We start from the raw sequence: 24,489 nt of genomic DNA, 5'->3' as shown, positions 1-24,489 counted from the left end.
GATTTTCGTCCTTTGTGGGGGCGGAAGTGGGCGGGGCGAAGTTTTGAAATATTTTTGTAGCAGTGACATATCACAGAAGTCTGGATCCAAAACATCGTTGCTCTAGATCTTATAGTCTTTGAGCACTAGGCGCTGAAGGGGACGGACAGACGGACGGACGGACGGACGGACAGACGGACAGACGGACAGACAGACAGGGCTCAATCGACTCGGCTATTGATGCTGATCCAGAATATATATACTTTATGGGGTCGGAAACGATTCCTTCTGGACGTTACACACATCCACTTTTACCACAAATCTAATATACCCCAATACTCATTTTGAGTATCGGGTATAATGATTCAAATGTACTTCGAAATTTCGTTGGCCCCCTTGTGGCATCCTCAAATTTAAAGATACGAGAAAATTAAAAACGCAAAGTTATAAAGAATGACCATATCTGACCAATCTGGATCGGATCGGATCTTTATTATGGCCAGAATGAACAAATTAATACAACGCCTTCCACGCTCCTACTCATTCTCTCTCTCTCATACACTCTCAACGTGCAGTGTGCGCCATCTAGCGGTGGGGAACCATACTAAGTGAGTGCAGGGTTTAAGCAGGGTATCCCAACGTTCCCCCTCGTTATGATAAGTATTTTGCAGCCAAATAAACTAACAATACACGCATGTTAAAGTGGACTGCATAGATGTTCCGCTATAAAAATTTGGCAAGATTATACTGCGGACTTGCAGGTATCCCAAAATAGTTCCGTTAATGTCAACTAGGACATATCCAGTTGAAGCTGTAGTATTTTTTCCGCAACCAAGGCGCCAAAGCAAAGCGGATTCAACTGGAAAATCTTCTGGACATTGCAGCACCAGAAGAAGCAGTAGAAATTACATTCAATTCAATTGAACAGCTGCAGGAACTTCGTCGACGTGTCCACCAGCGGCAAATAAGCTCCGAACAGCCGGCCAACCTGCTAATGCCAGTGAAAATGAGGGAATACTTGTCCGGTGAGCGCGAGTTGGTCTTACAAAGCTAAGTACAGGTTTCTGCAGAACATCTGCTGGTTAAAGCTTTAAACAAGGAAGGTAAACGAAGGCAAACAAGTACACCAACGAGGGTGACGGACGGTTAGTGATATTTATTGGGATTGCCTAGATAGACAAATTCCCCGGCAATTAATGGACTTTGCAAGTTCATTCTTTTATGCGGGGCTATGTATGTACATAATTTGAGCGAACGATATCATTGCCGGGCTCTTAGATATGGATACTGTTTTCGTCTGGCGATGCAATCAAATCAAATAAGCAACTTTTGTCCATATCCACAATCGTCGGCGAGGTATTTGTTTCGCAAGTTGTCTTGGGCGTTGTCTCTTGGTAATCGAATAAAAAATAACGTAAGTGTATAGATCTCTCCAGCGTCTCGAGATAACTTTCTATGGTGCTGAAATGAGAATATCAGAGGATTATTGATGAACAGTGTGTCGGACGCGGGACTACCTCAGACATACCAAAGTTAATTCTCCTCTCCAAACTTATTTATTGCGTCCTTATAGGTGATATTCAGCTTTGTTGTCTGCGGCGTGTCTGTGTCTTCAGTAATTGTATCTGGCACCATTGTTGATTTGTCAGGTTCTGTCGGCAAGTGCTCTATATAAGCGCGCTCAAAGGAAATTACCTTGTCAGACTTGTCTAGGTATTGGTACTTCTGTCGACAGGCTGCCTCGAATAGCGGGTCAGCCGGCGAACGATCCGTGTCTTTTTCGAAAAACACATTTGTCCCTATGGAGTTCTCGTAGGTGCCTTTGAAAATGCTACCATTTACCTCGGCCATGGGGTTGTCGCTTTCCACTCCTATAATTTTAATGGCAGCATCCTCGTGCTTAAGCGTGTGAGGTGGTAATTGGTTTTTGAAATCCGCAAAAACCAAGTATTCGCTTTCCTCGTACTCAGAATCCGAATCATTCATGATTTATTCTGACTCTGCGAATTTCTTGGCCGAACGCAAGAAGAATATAGTATTATAGAAATATAATTATACGCTGCAGATATCCTTCAGATGCAAACAAAACAAAAATAAAATAACAAATGGCAAGTATGGAGTCCACATATGCTACCCTCAGAAATATACCGAAATATACTGTCTCACTTTTTAAGTATACCGCAAATATACCGATAAGAAAACAAACTTTGCCCGCTCTATTTGAACAGGACTTGAGTTAAGTCGCAGAAAATAATAATGTTTGTAAAGTCCTCTTGTAGACCCTTCCTCTTTACTTAAAAAAACAACGACATAAGTTTCGTTGTGTGTCATATATTTTCCTAGAGTGTGACCAGGTGCGCATGCCCTTCTGTTTGAATAAGCGCACTAGAGTTCAAAAAGGAGGAAACTAGGTGCCAACATTAGGCCTTATCCGTTCTACAAGAATTACGCAAAGACGCATGACTCAGCGCTAGTGTAAGCACGCTGCTAGACATTATTATCCGAAATTGTTGGAGCACTAGGCTTCAATTAAAAACCAGCTCGATGTTGTAGATGGCATATTTAAATTATTTAATGCACTGATGTATTAGTGCGATAAATTATATCGAACTCTGTTGCTGGCAGCAAAATATGGTATTTTTGAGTATTTCTGGATTAATTTGTTGGTATTTTTTGACCATATGGTCCCATGCATTGGGCAATCATTCGGCGCCAAATTTTCAAATTTAAAATATTTAATGATTTTCTGGGGGAAAATGCAGAGAATGCCCCCGACAATTTCATCCAGTAACCGCGCCACGTAACGTCTGCCACGTGCTCCCGATCTCCACAAATTTGATTCCGGGCACACTCCATGAACATTTTGCTTTCTGCTAGCGAAGTGGTTCAATTGAAAGGAAATTCTGCGACAGGTTGCAAGGTTCCCCAGGATATTAAGTCAAAGAAGCCTCCACCGGGTTAGTATTGTATGTACTACTACGTAAAGTTTATTTTATTTAGTAAATATTTCTCGCGCAGATAAATATTAAATATATTATTAGTACAGTTAGTTGTATAATTTATTTAGTATTTTTAAGATTCTGCAGATCGCAATGCTATTCGCTTAACTAAATATTGAAATTATGTAATTACGGGTATGTAAATTCATTAGTTGACTTTTACATGGTATAGAGCTGGCCTCAGTTGCATCGAGTGAAGGGGAGGAAAGATAAAGATATAGATATACATATGTAGGTAAAGAATAATCGTGTCCAGGGCTGGGGTCGGGGGCGGGAGTGTGGTTAAGAAAAAAGTAGCAAATATTTCTGAAATGTCTGCCCTATGCTTGGTATTCATCTATGTATATATTCTTTACGCTTACATTTAATAGCACAGTTAGTTATAGTTTAATTTCATTTAGGTTAAGCCTGGATCAAAAAAATCATTCGAGAATCATTTCGCATTCCAGCAGTTTGTACATTCCATCTAACTGAACCAACTAAAGACTAAAGTAGATCGTAAAACAGATGAGCAACAGATTGAAACTTGATAGCACGTGAACTGCTCGATATTTCAGCCAGCACTGTTAGACATTTACACAGACATACACATATGATACGCGGCTTATATACGCGCCTTCGCTTCCTTCGGATATCTTCATAGCCCGGTTATCGTTTAGTGGTTAAGCATAATATCAATATCAATATCGATCGTTATAAATTATTGTTTCTCGCATAGTCCAGCACATACATCCTCTGCCAATCCACGATCTTTGCTAATCAAAAAAATTCCGTACAATACATATAATTTTGGTATATTTTCCATTAGATACGTTATCTCGTTACCTGTGTTTCGACTTTTTTATCGTAATCGTAATCGTATTCGTATTCGTATTCATATTATATTTTATTATTCAGACACTCATGCACGCAGTGGATCTGGATCTTGATATTGATCTTGTTGCTGTCGTTAGTTAATCAAATATACTTAATTTACTAATTATTGTTACCATTGTGGATGAGATGTGGGTGAGTGTGTGTGTGTGTGAGTGTGTGTGAGTGGGCGTGTCCTGTGTACCTTATGTTTATGTGTGGTATGCATTCATGCGTGGGTTATGATAATGAGCCTTTGCTTGCTTCTAGGAATGCTTTGTAAAACAATTTCTTTCATTTTTTTTTTATAATTTTTCATCGTAGATTTTACATTTTTTTTGTGTGTATTTTTAAATTATTTTCTGTTTTTTTTTGTGGACTTTTCTTGCCATGATATATGAGGGTGCGCCTGTGTCTTGGTGGATCATGAGAGCCTAAGCCTGATATTGAAGTGTGTGATACAATTCGTGTAAATAATTTCTTGCTTGGTCCATTAACTTATTAACTCATTGCACTAAAACACATGTGAAAAATAGGTGTTCATTCAACGAAAGGTGTAAAAGTTGCTTTCCGAGCTGAGCCTTTAGGATCGAAGACAATCCGAGCCGATTGCCAGTGAGTAAGCTTTGCGTTCTAGGTGCAAATGTGATATGCATCAGTGAATCAGTGAAATCTTCACTCCCGATACTCTATCGGGGGCGATCTGATCGGTAGAAATATGAGTGGTTGGTCGCTCAATCGAGAGGGGTCATGGGTCTTCTGAGTGGTGATGATATGAATCGACTGTCGATGATATTGGGAGGATTTAACAATAACATAGAAGTGAGATTACATGTTGCCTTTACTATTAATTTTAGATCTTGTGTCTACGAATTCACTTGAATATATATTTTCCTCTTAATACGGTTTCAAAATGTATTAATTGACTATTTTTGCAGTTTTTTTGTTTTGTTTTATTTTTGTTTTGCTTTTTCTTTTGATTTTCCCATTGAAACTGTCTATTTGAGGGGGGAGATCGAGTATATAGGATGACAAGCCCAATCGACTGTCATATCGTATTGTTTTAATTATTGCTTCTCTGTTCAATGCTCAAACCTCGTAACTGAAGGGTCTTAAGGTGAGTACATTGTGGGGTTACTTGCTACGAATACCATTTGAATTGAATATATATCTGAATAAAATACATTACTTTCCAGTAATCTGGTGCTGCTATGAGAGGAATTGGCTTTGCCTTGCTACACATCTTGCTCATCTCATTGTTCTGTGCATTATTCTGTTTTTGAACTGTTTGCTGTTTGCTGTTTGGCGGCAAACTAAAAAACACATTTGGTCTACTTAGGACTCTCAAATTCAAATTACTCAAATATTCATACGTATATAAAATACATAATCATTGTTTTATATACGCGAAGTATTTATTTTTTTTTGGCAATCTCCAGCCTCCCCGCCCCCTTCGAAGGTGTTGGTTCGGGAGCTGGAGTCGCGTTCTAAATTGTTTTGGCTGCTAGCGCACTAGAGACTCGTTTTGCGGTTGTTGTACACAAATTTGTTGCTTGTTTTCTCAAACACCGAATAAATTAGATAACAAAATTACTAAAAACCATTTGCTTCACTTCACTGCGCCTGGGCTCCGTCCCCGTCTTATGGGCTCCTGCGACTCCTGCACATTTCTTTTACATTTTTATCGGGTAGGGTACTGTAGGTTGTGGGTTGCATCTGCATCTGCATCTGTTGGATTGAATCTGAGAGACGATTGAACGATTGCTCAGTTGAATTTCTGTGGTTCTTGGTTCGCTGCTGTGGGATAGAGATCAGGTCGATTATTATAGAACATAGAATCTCTTGGGGATTTGCTGCAGTTTGCTTTTATTTGTCAAAATGAAAATATTTGGCGCCGCCACGAGCCGAGAAGCAAACCAACTTAAATTGAAACTTAAATTTGCGATCCGCTCTCTTGCAGGCTGCTGTTGTCTATGAGCTTAAAATAATATCACATTAAAAATGTTTCGCCGACATACTCGCATCAAACACACTTTGAAATGACTTGATTCGCCAGTTTAGGAGCTTAAACTAGAGCAGCACTTGGAGCTTAAATGGAAATGGATGGCAAGTAAGTGAAAACTGAGCCTGACCGGCCCAACACGGGGGGGGCCGGGGCCAATGGGGCCAATGGAGCCAATGGTGTGCGCTGTACGCTGAGAAATAAAAAGAAACGTTTTGGAGACGTTTGGCCTTTTCAAATACTTGAGCATCCGTGAACAAACTACGCAAAGCGAAAAAAATTAAAATAGCTCTACAAATTGTCTACTTAAGAACTAAATACAATACAATACGATACAATAAAATAGGAAAAAAACAAAAAAAAAAAGCTGAACAAAGTAAAGTGATAATAATAGAATCTATGCAAAACTTACAGAGAGCTAAGGCGAACCTTGAGGCTTACGTCGAATATATTTATGTATGGGAATATGGGAGTCCGGAATGGGGCTAGTTGCGCCCAGCTTTGCTGATTAAATTTTGTCTAACTTTCGAGTCGAGTCGAGTCGAGTCAAATGTAAAACTAAACACACACTTCGCTGCTCTCGTGCTTCTCTCCTTCTGCTGCTCGTCGGTCCAGTCCACCACGCTCCTCACTTGGTTTTGGCATAGTTTTGCTCTTTTTTTTTGTTATTTTTGTTTGTTATTTAATTTACTCGGCTTTCGGGTGCAACTCGTCTCTAGCGCTTGCGTTTTGTCATACGAAGTCCAGCTCGGAGCGGGTGCTGTACATCTTGCGCTCCATGGTGCGCTCGAACCACTTCTTGATCTCGGAGACGACCAGCACGGAGGAGGTGAGCGTGACCAGGAAAAGGATGTCGTAGGGCGTCAGGGCCTCCGTTTGGAAGACCATCTGCAGCGGTGGAAAGTACACGACCAGCATTTGGCCGATGATCGAGAAGGCCACAGCCAGCAGGAACATGCGGTTGGTGGTCAGCCCAATGGTGAACACGCTCTTCGTCTGCGATCGGCACGACAGGGCGTTGAACATGTCAAAGAATACGAAGCAAGTAAAGGTCATGGTCGTGTCCCGCTTGGTCTTCCCCAAAGTGCCGTCGGCCATTTCGCGCTGAAACACCCAGAGCGTGCCCAGCACTATGATGCTGGCACTCAGCAGCACATTCGCCACCACCGACTTGGTGATCATCGGCTGCTTGACGTTCCGCGGCTTCTGCTTGAGCACGTCGTGGTCCACGGGCTCCACGCCCAGCGACTGAGCGGGCGGCCCGTCCATAATAATGTTGATCCATAGAATCTGCATGGCGTTCAGCGGATTGGCAATGTCCATCAGCGTGGCCAGAGCGATCAGGGCCAGGGCAGCGATCGAGGTGCTCAGCTGAAAGCGCACAAAGTTCCGAATGTTGTAAAATATGCCCTTGCCCTCTTCGATGGCAGCTCTGCACGGAAGGGAAACGGAAAGGAGAATCGGTCAGAGGCGGACTTCTGCAACGGCTACCGCATCTACTCACATGATGGTGTGGAAATCGTCGTTGACCAGGATCATGTCGGCAGCCTCCTTGCACACATCCGTGCCATTCTTGCCCATGGCAATGCCGATGTCCGCCTTCTTCAGGGCCACTCCGTCGTTGACCCCGTCCCCAGTCATGCCCACAATGTTGCCGGTGCGCTGCAGCGACTTGACTATCTCCAGCTTGTGGCGCGGCGAGACGCGATAGAAGACGCTCACGTTGTTGGCCACCTTGTCCAGCTGGTGTTCGTTCAGCTGATCCATCTCCTGCCCGGACAGCGTCTGGTGGTGGATGGTGTCGATGCCGATGAGATTGGCTGCAAGAAACAAAGGAAAAAACCGCTTAGAAATGGCCGATATGTGTGGTTGCCTCTCCCTGGATTTATACACACTTAATTGAAGTAGTCTTCGGATAAGATGGGATAGTGTGGGAGCTATCTTTGCAATTACTCCCTTCATCCCTGAGTCCACTTCTAATCCCTTGTAATCCCTCACCTGGCACAGGGCTCTTCCCCTCTCCCACTGTTCTCTGGCTCTGTTGTTCCAGGGCAGTCGAGTAAATCGAGTAAGTCTTTCATTGCATTTTTCAAGCAATTGGCGATGAACTGTGCAAAGCAACAGGCAAGTGGAGCTGCCGGGGGCAGCCGGGAGCTGCCTGTTGGCGCGTGTGTGCCGGCACACAGCTTGATGCCGTCGACTTTGGTTGTAATCCGTGGAGCAAATGCAAAAACAATTGTTAATTTGTCGGGTGTGTTGGCAGGCAGGTTCCCTCTTTGAAAATTCAATTGTAAGCCAAGCAATAAACTTGAAAAACTCCAGAGGGAATGGCTCCCAGTGCCTCGGGCTCCCCATTTCCCATTTCCCGGGCTCTGTTTTTGTTTTTTGCGTTTTATTTTTCGTTTTGCACTTGAGCGCATTTATGAAGTTCGCACAAGAGGGAGCGCCAGCTGCCGGAGACAGAGAGGGTACGGTACGGACGGTACTCTTTTCCAAAGAGTCGCGACGCCATCTTTCATTATGGCGCCCGCGTATTTGTCTTTCCGAGTGGCGGTGGGGTAGCGGAGGGGACTCTGTCATCTGCCATCCTGCTAGCGAACCATTGGACGGCATCGCATCCTATTCCGTCAGTGGGCCCGGCCCTGTTTGTACAACATTTTTAGCTAGAGTGCGCTGAAGTATATTATAACAAACAGCAGGAACAACACAACACAACCCAGCCACGGCACGGCACGGAACAATGGCGAGATGCGCGGCAAAATGAGCAACAGAAAACGTAATTAAAACGCATTCACGACGCTGCTGCCCATCATCTCCTATGGCTCCTACGGCTCCGGCTCCGGCACTTGCTTTTGCTTTTGCTTTTGCTCCTGCTCGGAGCTGCTCCTTCTTCTGGTCTGGCTGCTCTTTCAGCTCCCAGACAATTAAAGGCTGCATCGCCATCTCCTTCGCCATCCGAGTATCCTTCGTATCGGCTTCCTGCTGCAGGAAATGACAGAGGTGGCCAGCAGCGGCATCTCTATCTCTCTACCGGGGACCTCCATGGGAATGTTTCAGTTTCATTTTGCTTTTGCTGGTCCCCTGGCTTAATGGCCCAGACGCTAGACGGCGGTCGCCTTGGCGCAAAAAATTAAAATGAATGCAAGCTTCAATGAGGGCCATTATCTTGGCCAAGTTGCAGTTCTGTGGCTCCCGCTTATGGTATTCTGCTTAAAGTGTTGGCCGCGCGCTATTCGTAGCTATTCACGTTTGTTCATTCTGTTCATAAGTTGATTCCCACATCCATAAGCCAGAGATTCGCATAGTTTTCGGTTCAATTTGAATTTAAAGTTCATCATCAGACGGGCAGACAGGCAGGCATTCCGCCTACAACCTCCGTACTGTATCTGGACGCCATTGACCGCAAAAACTAATCATCTGATTTTAATTTTAACGCGAAAAAACAAGAGCGGCACCAAAGAGCGGGCGGGGGCATGCTACAAGCGTGCCATCACCCAACTATCCATCCATCCAACCATCCACCCATCCATCCATCCATCCATCCATCCATCGTGCTCACCTGTCTATGCTGGGGAAAACTGCAATTTCGATTTGAGTTTCAATTTCTGCTGATGACAGCCGCGCGTCTGGCATGCCAGAAAACCTTCATAAGCAATGCATAAAAAATTCGATTTGTCGCCATTCGCGTTGTTTGGAAAAGCGCGATAAAAAACACGAATAAAACAATAAAGAGAGCACTACAATAAATGCCTGAACATGGGGTACCCTCTACGCTTTTGGAATGTGGGAGCAAAAACCACCCTTATCAGCGAGAGACACGAGTTGAGCGGCAATATGCATTGTCCTGCACACGACATGCATTTTGTTCGCACCTAAATGGGAGCAAAACTCGCTAAGAGGCGACATGCATTTTGTTTCTGGCATCTCCGGGCCATCACCTGCCCACCAGACTTTTCAAACACCCCTCTTTTTCGCTGTAATATTTTCCAATTCCCAAGAAGCACTGTGTAGAACTTTTCCGACTAGTAGTGCCAAGATCTCTACATTTCCGGATAGCACCTGTGCATTTGTCTGGTTTTCTTTTTCTGTAACATAAATTCTATCGAACACCATATACCCCAGTTCTCTTTGAGAATAGTGGGTATAAAAAATGAAATAAACGGCATAATTGCAATTCGCATTTTTTACTGCTTTTACTGTGTTTTTTCCACCTCACCTCACCTCACCTCTGTACGGCAGCATCAACATTGCATGCTGATTGAACAATTCTCTTCCCGCATTGACATTGACACGCGCCGCGGATGCGACGGACGGACGCCCAGTGGGTGGCATTGGATGGTTGGAGGAGTTGGTGGGGGCGCAGAGTTCACCTGCGGCCGTAGTCGATTGCCCCAACAGGTGGAAAGGCTTTCGGCTCTTCCAGATGAATGGATTCGAGAGTGGCCAGAAATGATTAGAAATGCTGATTTAGCAGCGAAAACTGGCTCCATTCAGAGAGTACTCGTCTATGGCTGGTCATTAAAAATGATTTAAAAGATCATTAGTGTCGAAATATATTTATTTTTGGGGACAATCGTCCTCTACTCCGAGTGCCAGGGTTGCTATGGATGCCATCCCAGAGCTGAACGAACAGCTGCCGCCAGGACCGACCGAAAAAGTTTGTAATACCAAAAAAAAAAGAACCCAAGGCAACGGCAAAGGCAAAGGCAAGATTCTCTGGGAAACTTTGGCCTGGCCTGATAAACAGAGAGCCCGAAAGTGGCACCAGACCAAAGTTGCAGGAGCTTATAAAAATCATCACCACGCAGAGCAGGACCAAACCGCAAGCCGAAATCGGATTAGACAGGAGAGGAGTCTTCTGTGCACATGAAAGCAAAAGTTGTTGCACCGAAAGGAGAGGCGCCGCCAAGTTTATGAAACTGTCGAGCAGCGCCTAAAACAGTGCAACAAGCCTTCTGCTTACCACTTGAGCTGCCACTTTGAAAGCCGAAGCCATCCGGCAAGAAAGAGCCCGGAGAAACGGGCAAAAATCAAAGCAAAATTGTGCACAATGGCGGAAAAAACAAAGCAGCAGAGCAGTGCAGAGCAGAGCAAAGGAGGGAAGGTCTACAAGGTCTCATTTGGTAATTGAAAGCTTCACATGGGGTGGGGCCATGGCAGGGGAGGGGGAAATGGAAAGTTGTGCCCTGCCTGCCAGTGAGTGACATTTGCATTTGTATCAGCAGCAGCAGCAGCTGCCGACAGCAGCATTCTCCGGATAGCAAGATGTGCTGCTCCTTGCTCCTCCTGGCCCTGTTTATTAAGCGTGCTCATGTACGTGACAATTTCTTTCCTCCGACTTTCCCTCCGCTCCTGCGACTGTGCACTCGCTGGGAGTATGATTATCTCCAGTACTTGCAATCAGCATGTCCCTTGCACCCCCCCGCACACACACACGCCGCAATCGCTCCGGGCGAATACCGATTGTCAGTTGTGCATCGAACGCCGGAGTGCATTTGAGGGTGCACTCCGCTAATTGGATGTGTGTCATGTTTGGGGGCCATCGACATAGACATCGACATACCACAGCAGAGTTGATTAAGACTGCGGGCCCATAGGCCCAGCGAGGCCGCAGATTTGATCGGGAAAGGAAACGTGACCAATAGTTGTTTCCTCACGCTGATATCGGAATCAAGTCGATCTGCCAAGGAGCCCCCGGCGCCCCCGTGGGACCGCCGCCAATCCGGTCTGAGCCACTTTAAACGAGCCACAAACTCAATTACCAGAGCAGCCACAGCTCATAGCTTAAGCAGGGAGCGCCAGTGGCGCATAATTGCCAAGCAAATTGAAAATGAAATACATCGACTCAATTATGCCGTCCCACAGCAACGGCCATCCATCTTCGTTGCCAGCAAACGCCGTCAAACGTGCAGAATGTCTGGGATTAGCCGATGCAATTGGCACCCCAAACTGCTGCCCAACTGTACACACAATGGCCCCTGGGGCAGAGGCACCTGGAATGAATGGTGCCTCGAACGAGAGCTATGATATCCCGGCCAATTAGGTAGCCCATAAGCGGATTGTCGACTGAAATAACAAAGCAAAGTGTAGAGGCAGACAGACAGACAAACAGACAGACAGAGGGGCAGACAAACAGACGGGCAGGAGCGATACAGAGTGGAAAGGAGTTGTTCAATCAATATGCAAGGGCAAACTGAAAATTAAATATTTTAAATCAAATTTCACAAAAGATGGAAAAACGAGAAGCGAGCAGAACCAACCACCAAACTGAATAGAGAAGTTTTTCCATCAAGGGGAGTCCCGGAGCAGGTCCACAGTCCATGCAGATGATGGAATAATGTCCGCAGCAGATGCGCCACTGATGAGAAAGATGTACCAGGATGTAGATGACGACGACGACGATGAGGATGATGACGGGACTAGGGAGATGGAGCCACAGTTAATTATTTCTACGACTGACAACGATGTCGATGTCGATGTGGCTGCTGTTGTGCTCTGCGCTGTTCTGTTCTCTGCTCTGCTCTGTCCTCCGTGCTCCGTCCTGTGCGTTGCAGGATATTAGATGTGGGGCTGGTTCCATCTCCATGGAGGCCCAAAGGAGCTGGTTACCTGAGTTTCTCTTTTCGGCTTCCCGCTTTTCGTGGTCGCTTCCTTTGTGCTCTCTGTGTGCGCTATCTTTTCCAATTTACTGCGCTTGCTTTTTGTATCTTTTTTCGGTTCGGTTTGCCCCGTTCGGGAGGTCCTTCGCTGTCGAATTTAAATATATATATTCCCCTGCACAGCCCTGTTTTGTCCTGCCCTGTCCTGCCCTGCCCTACCCCAAGCACTTGCCATTAATAGGTAAGTTTCTCTCGAGTCCACACTGGGAACAATTTCACGCAACCTCAACTTCAGCTCCACTTGGAGTTTCCAACTTGAGGAAACTCCACGGATGGCCAAGTGCAGTCCTCGAAACACACACACTCGCACATACGCCCCCGAGATGCGGCTGCTCCGGAAGAAGAACTCCTTGAGCGCAAGTTTTGGGCTGGAAAACTTGTAAACTGCTCCCCAGATCCCAGATGCCAGATCCCTCCACCTCCATCCCTGACCGCTGGCTCTATGGTTAATTAATTCTGTTTGCATACTTTTAGGCTGTCCAGCAGGACGCTGCGTTGCATTGTGTGGTCCCGAAGAGCACTCCTTTGACTTCTCCCGCCCGAAGAGAGGTCTCGGTTTGGGTCTCACATGTCCCACTTGTGGCACAGCCAGTTCAGAGTTCATGCGTCCGCAGTGGAATATCTCCATGGCAAACATAAATTGTGGCTAAGCCAGAGGAGGCACGGCACGGCCCGGGCCATGCCACTTTTAATTACGTGGCATGGACAAATTTATTTGCATAGTTTCGGACGGCTCAGCACTTTAGTTAAGGCCAACAATTTGTGGCAAGAAAGAGGGCAGCAGAGGGGCAGAAAAGAGCTCTGCTCCGTCTCTGTGTGTCTGCTTAAAGAGTTTTTAATTGAGTTTTGAGCTGAGGTAATCAACCAGGACAGAGGATGTTTGCGGGCTGTCAGGAAAGCGAATCTGATTTCCCCCCATTTCGCCAAGACACAATGTTGCCTCAATGTTGGACTCAGGTTGCTCCTGAGGACTGACACTAATCCGAATGTACATAAATAATCTACTCACCAATGGCCAGGGCCGTTTCCTGGGCATCGCCCGTGACCATCTTCACCCGGACACCGCTCTGCATCAGCATCTCAATGGACTCCCTGACCAGGGGCCGCGGCGGATCGGTGATGCCCACCAGGCCGCAGTAGATCAGATCCTGCATGGAGCGGCCCTTGGCCAGGGCCAGCACTCTGAGGCCCTTGCGTCCAATCTCGTAGGCCTCGGAGAGGAACTCCGCCTCGTTCTGCTTGGTCAGGGGCACGGTCTGCGTGCCGAACTGGTACTTGGTGCACTGCGGCAGGAGCGTCTCCAGCGCTCCCTTGGCGAAGAAGAACTCCTCCTTGTTGTTGTTGTACTTGTGGATGCACTTGACGGCCATCATCTTCTGCTCGGAGCTGAACGGGTACTCCTGGATGCGGACATAGTTCTCGGCCGTGGCGTACATGCCGTTCTTCATGGCCACCGCCACCAGAGCTCCCTCGGTGGGCTGGCCCAGGAGCGTGCCGTTCTGGATGTACGCGTTGTTGCAGACGGCTCCGATCTCCAGGAGATTCGTGATGTTGGTCTTGGCCATTTCCACGTTGTTGCAGTGCCGGATGTGGATCTCGCCCTGGTCGTTGTACCCGGCGCCGGTCACGTCCGCCATGTAGCCGTCGGAGGTGATGATGATCGTGGCCGTCATCTCATTCTTGGTCAAAGTGCCCGTCTTGTCCGAGCAAATGACGTTCACGCAGCCCAGGGTCTCGACGGTGGGCAGCTTCTTCACGATCGCATTGCGCTTGGCCATCCGCATGACGCCCAGGGCCAGGGTAACAGTTACCACGATGGGCAGGCCCTCGGGTATGGCGGCCACTGCCAGCGAGACGCTGATGTTGAACATCTCCGAGAGCGGCTTGCCCTGGAGCCAGCCGAGTAGCATAATGACGCCGATGATGAGGAACGAGTAGAAGCTCAGCTGGGCGCCCAGGATGTCCATTGACTTTTGGAGCGGCGTCTTCGGGGCCTCCTCGGCCTGCATCATCTTGAAGACCTCGCCGAACTCGCTGCGCTCCCCGGTGCTGACCACGATGCCCTTGCCGTTGCCGCAGCGCACCAGGGTGCCCATGAAGGCGATGTTCTTCATGTTGCTGTGGTCCTTCACGTTCGTGTTGTTCAGCAGGACGTCGGTGATCTTGCGGGCCGGCTCCGTTTCGCCCGTGAAGCTGCTCTCGTCTATGGAGAGGTCGACGGCCTCGAAGAGACGCACATCGGCGGGCACACGATCGCCCACGTTGAGGTGCACCACATCGCCGGGCACCAGCTCGCGGGCCAGGAACGTGTCGAGGCGGCCCTCGCGCAGGCAGTGGCACTCAGGGGGCACCAGCTTCTTGAGCTCCTCCAGGCTCTTCTCAGAGCGGTACTCCTGGATGAAGGCCACCGTGACCACGATCAGGATGGCGATGGTTATGCTGACGGCATCGTCGAACTGTTTCATGATCACCGAGACCAGGGCCGAGCCGAGCAGCAGCAGGATGAGAGGGTTCCTGAACTGCTCGATGTACTTCTTCCATGTGGGCTCCTCCTCGATCAGCAGCAGCTCATTGTGGCCAATGATCTTGGCCCGGTACTTGGCCTCTGTCCATTTGAGGCCGGTCCGCACATCGACCTGCAGTCGGCCGGCAACCTCGGAGGCGCTGTGCGTCGATGACTCCGAGGTGGAGAGCAGCATTTCTGGCGTGAGGGTTAAACCCGTCTGCGAGAGGGGGAAAAAACGTATTAGTACGAGTCTAGATATGGATAATTGCATATAGATTAAGCGGTTCTGCGATAAAGCTTTAAAATGGAGGCGATTTCCCTCAGTGCAAAGCCAGCGACTCCCACAACTCCTGACCAACATTGTTGGCTGCCAATCTCCTCGATTCCACTCCATTCCTGGCCACAAATTGAATGCCATCCCCTGCCCCTGCCCCTGCCCTTACCCCTACCCCTGACCACTTGCAGCTAATTTGCAGTCGTCAACAAGTTTGTCATCATTCATGGCATCATCGGGCATCGCACAAAGCCAGACAGTAGACAGCAGACGTCAGACAGTCCACACTCCAACTCGCACACATGGACTCCGTCCGTGGACTCTTCTTTCCGAGAGTTGTCAGCTCTTGTTACATCCTGCTCTCGGTCTGCCTCTGTCGTGTCCGTGTCCGTGTCCATGTCCTGCCTGTCCTGCCTGTGCGACTGTGGGAGGGATTGTAAAACGTGACTTACGGGCACTGGTTCTGGCGACGTTTTCTTATTTTAATTTATTTTCCCTCTTTTTTGGGGGAGGTGGGACGCTCCTGAAGGAAAATTTAAGCGTAAATTTCCTGTCACGTTACAGGACTCTCGAGAATGAACCTGCGATTTTAATCAGACATTAAAATATGAACTGTTTTCGGGGTCAGTTCCGATCATCCCAGCAGTGGTCCCATCGCTGCCGCAAAGTTTTTCACTCGCCAAATGAGGGGATTCCCCCGAAGGGAATCATCATCCATCTTCTAACCGGGAGTCATCTCATGGCGTTATGGTTTGCATTTTAATTAAACGAATTCTGTTTGCAGTTTTGGGACACTGGGCAGTGGGCCCAGTGGTCAGTGGGCAGTGGGCCCAGTGGTCAGTGGGGCCATTGATGCACACAAAATGCAAATTACCGTGCTTCAAATGCCCATGGCGGAGGCAGGTGGACGGAGATGGGAGTCTGGAGTCGGGAGATGGCAGATGGATAATTGGTTTTTAGTTTTTTGCTCAACTTCATGCATCATTTAAGCACAAAAACTGCCACTTTATGTGGCTGGGGCATGGCGGCTCTCACAAATAAAATAAAATATAATATACAGATAATTATTTAATTTTCGTGGCTTTTGTTTGTGGTTGTTGTTGTCCGTCCGTGTCGATTGGGGTTAAGTGAATTGGAACAAGCTGGTATTCCGGCAATTACATTCATGATATGAGAGTCGCTGGGTAGCCCCAAAGTCCGCAAGCCCCAGCTTTGGGGCCCAATCCCAAGCCAGAGCCCCAGCCCGAGCGAAAACTCATCAACAAGTCAAGTGACACGTCAAATATTCCGTCAGTCAGGTGGCTGGGAACGAATATAGCCATCCCATATACCATACGCGGCCCGAGGCCGGATTCTATTCCCTATTCGCAACGAGAACCGTCGCATGAGCCGTTCCAATAACCATTTCCATTTTCCATTCGCCTCGACTGACATTTCACACACACGAGTGTGTGTGGTATGCAAACTTTTCTTGTTTTTATTGGCCCACATTGAACTTTGGTGCCCTGCCGGCCGTAATAGTCTCTCTTTTTGGCCCTCTGTGTATTCAAATGGCGACTACAAAAACTGGTTCACAGTTGTCGCTTTTTGAAAGGTAAATAGTTTGGGCTTTGTAAAGCGTTTTAGCCGGAATTGTGCACTTGAATGCGGTGTCTCTTGGGCAAACATTCCGCTCTAGACTTGGGTGCTGGGCGTTGGAGAAACGTGATTGCCATACTAGAGAACTCCCATTCCGTTGGGAGATGGCCGCCAGGCCGAGAGGCTAATGAAAGGGAAGCACACATCGCTGCCGAAACAATGGCTTCTCCGAGAGGTTCCCACTAATATTCATATCTACTTGCGACGTGGATTAATCGCTCATCAACGTGACACTAGACCGGAGGGTACCAGGCAGTGGCAGTCCCTGGCCCTTTCTCGGAAAGCGGCTGGATCCCGCGGGAGGCCAGGCCAGCGGTTAAGCAATTACATATACAGCGGAATTAAGCGATTTGCAAGCAGGTCTCTCAGGTCTTGGGCCATAAATTCCAAACTTGGCTTTGATTTGCATTGCAAAACTATTCGCGGAAACTTCAATTAAGACTCGCAGATGCAAAACCCCCAGAGCGGCACGTGCCACACTATATGTATCTCTGGGCAGGGTTGGGGGAGTGGAAGTACAGGGTATACCTGCTCATCATCAATGTATATACTAATGGCACGCCTAGCCCTGAGCATCTTTCGGTGCTTTTCTGCAAGTAGTAGAGGGAACTCGTAAATAGTGGACAGAACGCGACCTTCACCACAAGACGCCGACGAACGAAAGATCGTTGGAGCCACAACCACAACCAGTTAGAGACCAAGAACCAAGAGGAACCAAACAACATACAAAATATGAGTACGGGTACGGGTAAGGGTATGAGTGGTATGGGTGGGGGGTGGGGGTGGGGGAATGTCTGTGCGGAAACCACTTACGTCAAAGGCATTGATGACTATCATTTTGGTAGAACAGAAATGACGACGCTGGGGCGAGCTCTAATCATTAGCGTGAGAGGAGGGGATGGGTGCCGTCCGTCCGGAGCCCTCTCTCACTCTACATTTAGTGGATGTCTAACCGCACGCCAATCAATTCGGCCTGCGCTGGCGATTCGATTTAGTGGCTTATACTATTATCTTTTTTGGTCACGCACGAAACGCCAACATGAATATTAGAATTTATCTGTTATCGGAATACGGGGTAACTATCTCTCCATACGTGCAAATGCAACCGGAGGATCGGATCGCCAATTAGACTTATACTCAAAGAGTGACAGGGGGAGAGAGAGAGGGCAGATCCTTATCTCCCTTCCCCATTTCCATCAATAGCAGCAAAAGCAAACAAACAAAAACAAAAACAAAAGCAAACGCCACAAATAAAATCAGGCAAAAAGTCAGCGCATTGATAAGGCAAATATCGAGTCACAATCAGGCGACGTGGGTCATTGACAGACAGCTTTCGATGATTCGACCGGCTTTTTTAGAACAAAAGAACAAAACATTGAATATTTGCCAATAAGAATGCCTCCTTCCTTCCAGTTGGATCCGCAGACCAAACGGAATGTCAGACGATGAATTTCTAGGGAATTCGAAGCAAGTTTTTTTCGTTTCTTGTGTTCTTGGATTCTTGTTAGAAAAGCGATAACGTGGCCGAGATGAGATGCCGATGGACGGGTGCCTGGATGCTTGGACGACTGGAAGAAAGAGCGGTGCTGGGCCGCTGCTGTTGATTTATTGGTTTGCTTTTGCTGCCGATCTCTATTTTTGCACTAGCACTGGCGCACTTTCACTTGATATGTACGTTGGAATGAGAGATAAACGGAGTTCTGATCGGGGTATATGTATGTAGTTCCTTCGATGTCGCACTCTAAGCGAGGCTTGAGACTTGAGAATGGCCCGGTGTAGCGTTGGAGCCCCCTAGAACTCGACTAAACAAATATTTCTCGACAAAAACTTGGTAGGTTGTTGGGGAAATGAATTGATGTTGGAATTGCGAATGTGTATGTTGTATGTGCGTGTGCGTGTGCGTGTGTGTATGTGGATGTGGCGTGGAGCGATAAAAGACAATTGGAGATGGAGACGGACAGACGGCACAGACACAGACGGCAGACGGTTACACAGGTAGAAAAAACAGAGGCAGAGATAAATGAAACGAGAGGCGAGAATCGACAATCACGACACAGCACCAGAAGAAACAACAAATAGCGGCACAAACAATTTCCGAGAGGGAGAGAGGCAGCAAGAGAGCCGAGCCGCGCTGCCAGCATTCTGCACTTTCTTTAAAACTCACGCGACAAATGGTGCGAGGGGGAAACCGGCAGGAGATTCAATTGTATCGTATCACATGGGTCTGACTTTAAACAGACTTCACTTTATTGTTCTTTTGATTACGGCGTGTTTTATGTTCTTTGTTTTCCTTATTAATTCCTCAGTTCAATAATTTTGTCGGTACGCGCAGAAACAGCAAAAAACAGAAACAATGACGAATGTGGAGCGGAGGCAACGTGTACAGCGGCAGAGAACGGCAGAAATTCCGTTCAACAGTCAGAGAGACAGTGCTGCCACTTTAGCTTTTTTCAGGCTATGTCTACATTTTTTTACATGGAATTTATTTTACAATTTTTAAAATTGCTGTATTAACTACGCATTTTTAAAATACATTCAGCTTATTTTAGCATTAAATGCATATAGCCACTGTTTCGGCCTTTATAGCTGCATAAAAAGTAACCAAACTATTTTTTTTTGCCAGCACTGACTGTGGGAGAGAGAGGCTTATTGGACAGCACAAAATGTGCTGTTGGCGCGCAAAAGCACGATTGTTTCTCAGAGAGCGCTAGAAAGAGAGAGGGGGAGACGTGCCATTCGAATTAAATTCCAGCAACCTTGCATTTTGAGTGTGTGTGTGTGAGTGTGTATGGGTCAAGTTCAGATAATTGTGCCCATACATATGCACATATGTAGATCATGCACATACATATATATTGTATGTTGATCCCACATCCAAGAGGAGGGATGTGGGTTTCATTTACAATTGTTTCGCCACCACTAATTACTCAATTACATTGCTGCACCACCGCTATCTAACTCGATCTTTGGCGATCGCCACGAACCGTTAATTGGCTTTCCATTATTTTTTGGGAAAGTGCTGCTGTGCATTGTATCGCCAATCGCTGATCTTCAATTAGCATATGCAAATTGGCAGAGCTCCGTCTGAGCGGTAAAAATGTGTGAGATTTTCTCGATTCTTCTCCATTAGCACCCCCTACAAATGTTTACGAACATCCCCGAACAGCACAAACGATCGAAAACAATTATAAACTTGTTGTCGAGGGTATTATGATTATGATCAGATGTCTGGTCTGGAAAAAATATAGATGCTTGATTCGAGACTATGGAAAACAACACAAACTATACATTGCTAAATCAATTAAGATGGAAGTCTGATGACTACTCGTATCATATAGGCCCAATGCCCAGTTCAAGACATGCCAAATATTATGGTATGTTTTTGGTAAGCCTCGCCTATTATCGCTATAAGAAGTACTCTATGTAGAAGAAATAATCATCGTTATGTTTCTAATCGCATCTTTTCATCTGTGCTCAAAACCTTTTATTCCATGCACCAATAATCACGATACCCAAAGCTATCAAAGGGTATCAAACGATTCTGACACCTGAAGCTCAAATTCCTTTCTCGTTGGCTATAAATCGCCTTGGACTGAATCTCACGACTAACTAATTTCTGATTGCGTAAGCAAGAGATTATCCAAAGGCGACTGGGGAGAGAGGATTGTACAAATAAAGGGATCAGACAAAGAAAGCTTATGTCCAGGGCCCAAGCCTCGCTAATTGATGCCACAAGACACGGGCCAGGTGAAAGGAGTCTCTGCGCTTGTTCCCGACTCCTTTGAGCGCAAAAATAGTTACAGAAAATTTTAATTACGCTAATCAAGTCTTTTACTTCACCTTCAACATTGCCACCTCTTACTCTTCTTTGCCTTTCATTCGTCTGCCTGTCTTGGTGTCTTGGTATCTCGGTGTCTGTGCGTCTGTGTTCCGGGTAAGCTTTTATCGGCGAACCTTTTCCGCTTTGGTTGCGCTTTCCGCGTTTGTTCTTTGGCGGAGAACAACGTTGACTAATGACGGCGCCCTGGCAGCCGTGGTCTTGACAATATACCCATTCCTCCCCTACCCCAGCAATTGATGCTTTCCAGTGGCAACAATGACGGGGGCACGACACCCAGTGGGGTGTGGGTGGCACCTGCACCGCACAAAAACAATTGGCATTCTCTTTGAATTATTATTAATTTACGTAATTTTCTTCGGATGGGGCGAAAAGTTGCAGCCAAAAAGGATGCTTTCAAAAGATAGCTGCAACAATTTCCGGCATCAAATATCAAATATCTGGTCAGCGCAGGCATGGCGGGGGGGAGGGGAGTGCTACTCAACTGTGCTGAATAATAGAGAGAACCATGATGGAAACTTTACGTAAGCCGCTTACGTTCTCGGTATATTTCGGTTGAACAAAGAATATGAAACTAAACAAGTTTTCATGTCTTTCATGAAATTCGAAATTAGCTTTCGATACTTCAACATCCCGCTACCCTTTCCCACTGCCCCGCTGGCTCGTGCGGAGTCCCAAGGACCTCCTCGTTACTCCTCGTTCCTATGGCATTTTGCCGGGCCAAGCCGCATCTTGCGGTGTGGATGGCGTCAAATTGGCATGAATATTTCATGGCCATAATGATCGGAGCAGGATGGATAAGCTCCCCATTAAAGCAATTGGAGCTTTAAGCTCACGCCCACGCTTAACCCGCTGGGGCCGTCTCTCCTGCAGCCTTCATCGTTCATCCTATTCATTGTGTCCTCTGTCAATGTCCATCGACAATTGTCATGCATTTTCTAGCACAGTAATTGCAATCAAGCGAGTACTCAAATTCCAATTGTTTATTTGCTGCATGGCCAGGGTACGGGTACGAGAACGGCGAATGGGATCCAGGGTCCTTTTGCTGGACAGGAATTGCTGAAATTCGATTTGCAATCCCAAAAATCACACTTGGCTGCCTCTGTGACAGCCAACGATTGGGGGCTTGGGACCAGGACTGGCTGCTTAGCAGCTTCATTCAATTTCGAATCGGTCGAATTAGTGCGGTTCGGTTCGCATGGTGACCAGTCGTGACCAATCAGCCGTTCCCCCCGCAATCTGTTGCTTGGACACACTGCCCAAACGGTTTGTGGCTCAGATAGGACCCATTGGCACCAGTGCAAAACACCTCGACAGCATGATTTGAATAACAAATTGAGGCATGAATCAGTTGCAAAACATTCAAAACCATTTAATAAACCTTTAGCCAGGGAAAAAACAAAGTTGTTGTAGGATAAAGATCCTTGGATAGGCCTAGTGGATCTGGTCTTTACAGAATGTTTATTTTGAATGGGATTCTTGAAAAATATCCCCATAACCCATAACCGCTCCCTGAAACCAGTCACGTTTTGTCTAATTTATGGACAAAGGACCTACGATGGTAGGTTACCATTATTTCTGTACATTTTAGGCAATTGAGAAGGGTAAAATTTAGCTATTATTTCGCTGGGAATTGCTATGGTTGGCAAAACTGTGTGGCTTTGTATCCCCGCCCTCCCTCCGAGTGCAAGGATATATAAATCTGACCACTAGACGAGACGCATTCATCATCCAAATGCCATCGCTCAGGCTGGCGCAGACGACGCAGATGGTGATGCAAAGCGGAGCCGGCTTCCAGGGCGTTTCCTTGCCACGTAAACGCTGCGTTACTTAACGGTCGGGTCGGGTCTGTAACAGTATGAGTAACAGGACTCCATGGCCATCAAAAATGGAGAGCAAGTGCAGCCATTATTCTTGCCTTTAGCCCGCGTGGAGGGGGCTGTGGAGAGCATTATTATGTTTGCGTAGCAAATGTCTCATGGAACTGAAACTGAAGCCAGAGTTGGGAGAACCAACTCCCACGGAGGAGGAAAATTCTAACGAGCTGGCCGGATGTGCTGAGAGGAAGCTCAAGAGGGGAGTCACAGCCATAGAGGGTTGGGAATCGGGAAACGGGAAACGGGAATGCACAAAAATGCGAAAAAATTGTGAAATTTTATTCGGCATTCAATATTCCAGAACGTGGCACAGCGGAGGCGCTAATGATGAGCAAATAGTCTCGTTAAAGTTGTCAAACCATCAAAATATGCAAATGAGGTATGGCATCACTCCAGAAAATCCAGGATCCGCCAGCTTGCTAAAAGGACTCCTGCCTAAAGGGTCCACTAACGACTCGAAATCGATTCCGCCGCCAATCAATCGCGATTTTCATCGCAGCATTTCGCCAACGGCTTGGCTGCACCTCCACTATGGGAACCCGAAATGTTCTTCTGGAATGCCTTGTCTTCATGCCTGGCATTCAATCCATCCCGTTTGGAGCCAAGGCACCCCCAGAAGACGCTCCCTGAGCGGAATATAACACCTGAGCAGGCCTGTGCTTTGTGCTGTGCAAAGATGGCCGAGGGTAAAACATGTCTCATGTATCATTGTACTACAATGTCAAGCACATGACCTTGCAGGACTCCCAGACCCAGACCCAGCCAGAGTCTGGACAAAGAACTGGGCTTCAATCGATCTGGAAGCCAATAACACCGGACTATCAGCGGGTATCGGTAATAATCAGATGCCTTTAAGAACTTTAGGAGTTTGCCGAGCCGAATGACAACAGTGCTCGGTGTTCAGTGGCTGGCCCCACCTTCCACTTGGCAATTGCGAGCATAGTTTATGGCTTGTAAGCCGCTTACCCTAATGGCTTCCCCCGGACACGTTGTTTATGCCCCAGGCTTAAGGCTTTGAGTGCTGGCTGGCTGCGGCCTGGCCGTGGCATCTTCAACATTTTCTGCACCATTAAATGCAACTCGAGTCGACATCGCAAGGTTGAAAGGTTAAGGCGAGCTTTCACAACAGCTCCTCGTTAGGCCACGAATCAATCTACAACCCAGGCCAAGCCAAGCCAACCCAAACCAAGTCGAGGCGAGTCGAGCCGAGCCAAGCCACACAAATGCGGCGCATTTGATTTGCAATCCAATCTAGCCGCCGGCTCCCGAGTCGCCTGCCAGCGACAGCGCCAGCTCCAGCTCCAGCTCCAGCTCGGAGCTGGATTTCATGAGACCTGCATGCGATAGCCCAGCCCAGCCCAGCCCAGCCGTACCGAAGCGACCCTTAATGGAACCCTTAAAAATATGCAGGCTGTCACTTTTGGCCCCGAAACGAAAAGCCTTTTAAGAGCCCAAAATGCCCGTTCTCCTACCTGGCAGGGGCAATTACATGCAACTGCCTCTTCAGTTTGCTGCTGGATGGCGGGGGCCGGGTCGGGCATTCTTTTGCAGCAATTTTGTGTCCACCTTTTGCTTGAATTTTCAGCGTGCCATAATAAATGGCAGAACCGTGCGCTTTACATTGAATTTCAGCGGGTTCGTCTTGCCAGCCAGGCTCAGGCTCCAATTACTTTCACAATGTCATAATCACACTTGGCAGACCGTTCGTGCCTCCCTTTCCGGGGCAAGCACTTAACTGTGTATCCATCGAAGGATGCAGAGGAAGAACAAACACAGGGCGAGAGACGCAATAATGGATTGAATTCGATCTGATCGAATTGGATTCCCAGTGCATGCTTGGTGTTGCATTTACATATGTCCCCAGA

General features: G+C 47.2%; 2 protein-coding genes across 12 annotated transcripts in view; both read right to left on the bottom strand.

The window, feature by feature from the left end:
* Positions 1 to 1,115: 1,115 nt before the first annotated feature.
* Positions 1,116 to 2,103, bottom strand: LOC108153383. Of its 2 annotated transcripts, none has more exons than XM_017283356.2 (2): positions 1,497 to 2,103; positions 1,116 to 1,440 (listed from the first exon to the last, which is right to left on the bottom strand). In XM_017283356.2, the coding sequence occupies exon 1, from the start codon at positions 1,963 to 1,965 to the stop codon at positions 1,513 to 1,515; it is 453 nt and encodes a 150-aa protein (XP_017138845.1). In that variant the 5' UTR covers positions 1,966 to 2,103; the 3' UTR covers positions 1,116 to 1,440; positions 1,497 to 1,512. The 2 variants fall into 2 exon arrangements, with proteins under 2 accessions (XP_017138845.1, XP_017138844.1); XM_017283355.2 differs by having other exon boundaries at positions 1,508 to 2,100.
* Positions 2,104 to 3,751: 1,648 nt separating this feature from the next.
* Positions 3,752 to 24,489, bottom strand: part of LOC108152623 (calcium-transporting ATPase type 2C member 1) — a 44,910-nt gene continuing 24,172 nt past the window's right edge. For 2 of the 10 annotated variants that reach the window (XM_017282093.2, XM_033386309.1), the window contains exons 2-4: positions 13,501 to 15,214; positions 7,337 to 7,652; positions 5,673 to 7,264 (exon numbers count right to left, since the gene is read on the bottom strand). In XM_017282093.2, the coding sequence (XP_017137582.1) occupies positions 6,565 to 7,264; positions 7,337 to 7,652; positions 13,501 to 15,214 (2,730 nt within the window). In that variant the 3' untranslated portion in view covers positions 5,673 to 6,564. Of the gene's footprint in view, positions 5,628 to 5,672; positions 7,265 to 7,336; positions 7,653 to 13,500; positions 15,215 to 17,437; positions 17,500 to 17,722; positions 17,989 to 18,584; positions 18,945 to 19,073; positions 19,310 to 24,489 lie in introns of those variants that run through there. The other 8 variants (XM_033386310.1, XR_001774838.2, XR_001774839.2 and 5 more) reach the window with 8 other exon arrangements.

The sequence above is a fragment of the Drosophila miranda genome, chromosome XR (assembly GCF_003369915.1).
Source record: "Drosophila miranda strain MSH22 chromosome XR, D.miranda_PacBio2.1, whole genome shotgun sequence".
In the NCBI taxonomy this organism is placed as follows: domain Eukaryota; kingdom Metazoa; phylum Arthropoda; class Insecta; order Diptera; family Drosophilidae; genus Drosophila; species Drosophila miranda.
Note: the sequence above shows the minus strand (reverse complement) of the source record. Positions and strands in the feature narration are given on the sequence as shown.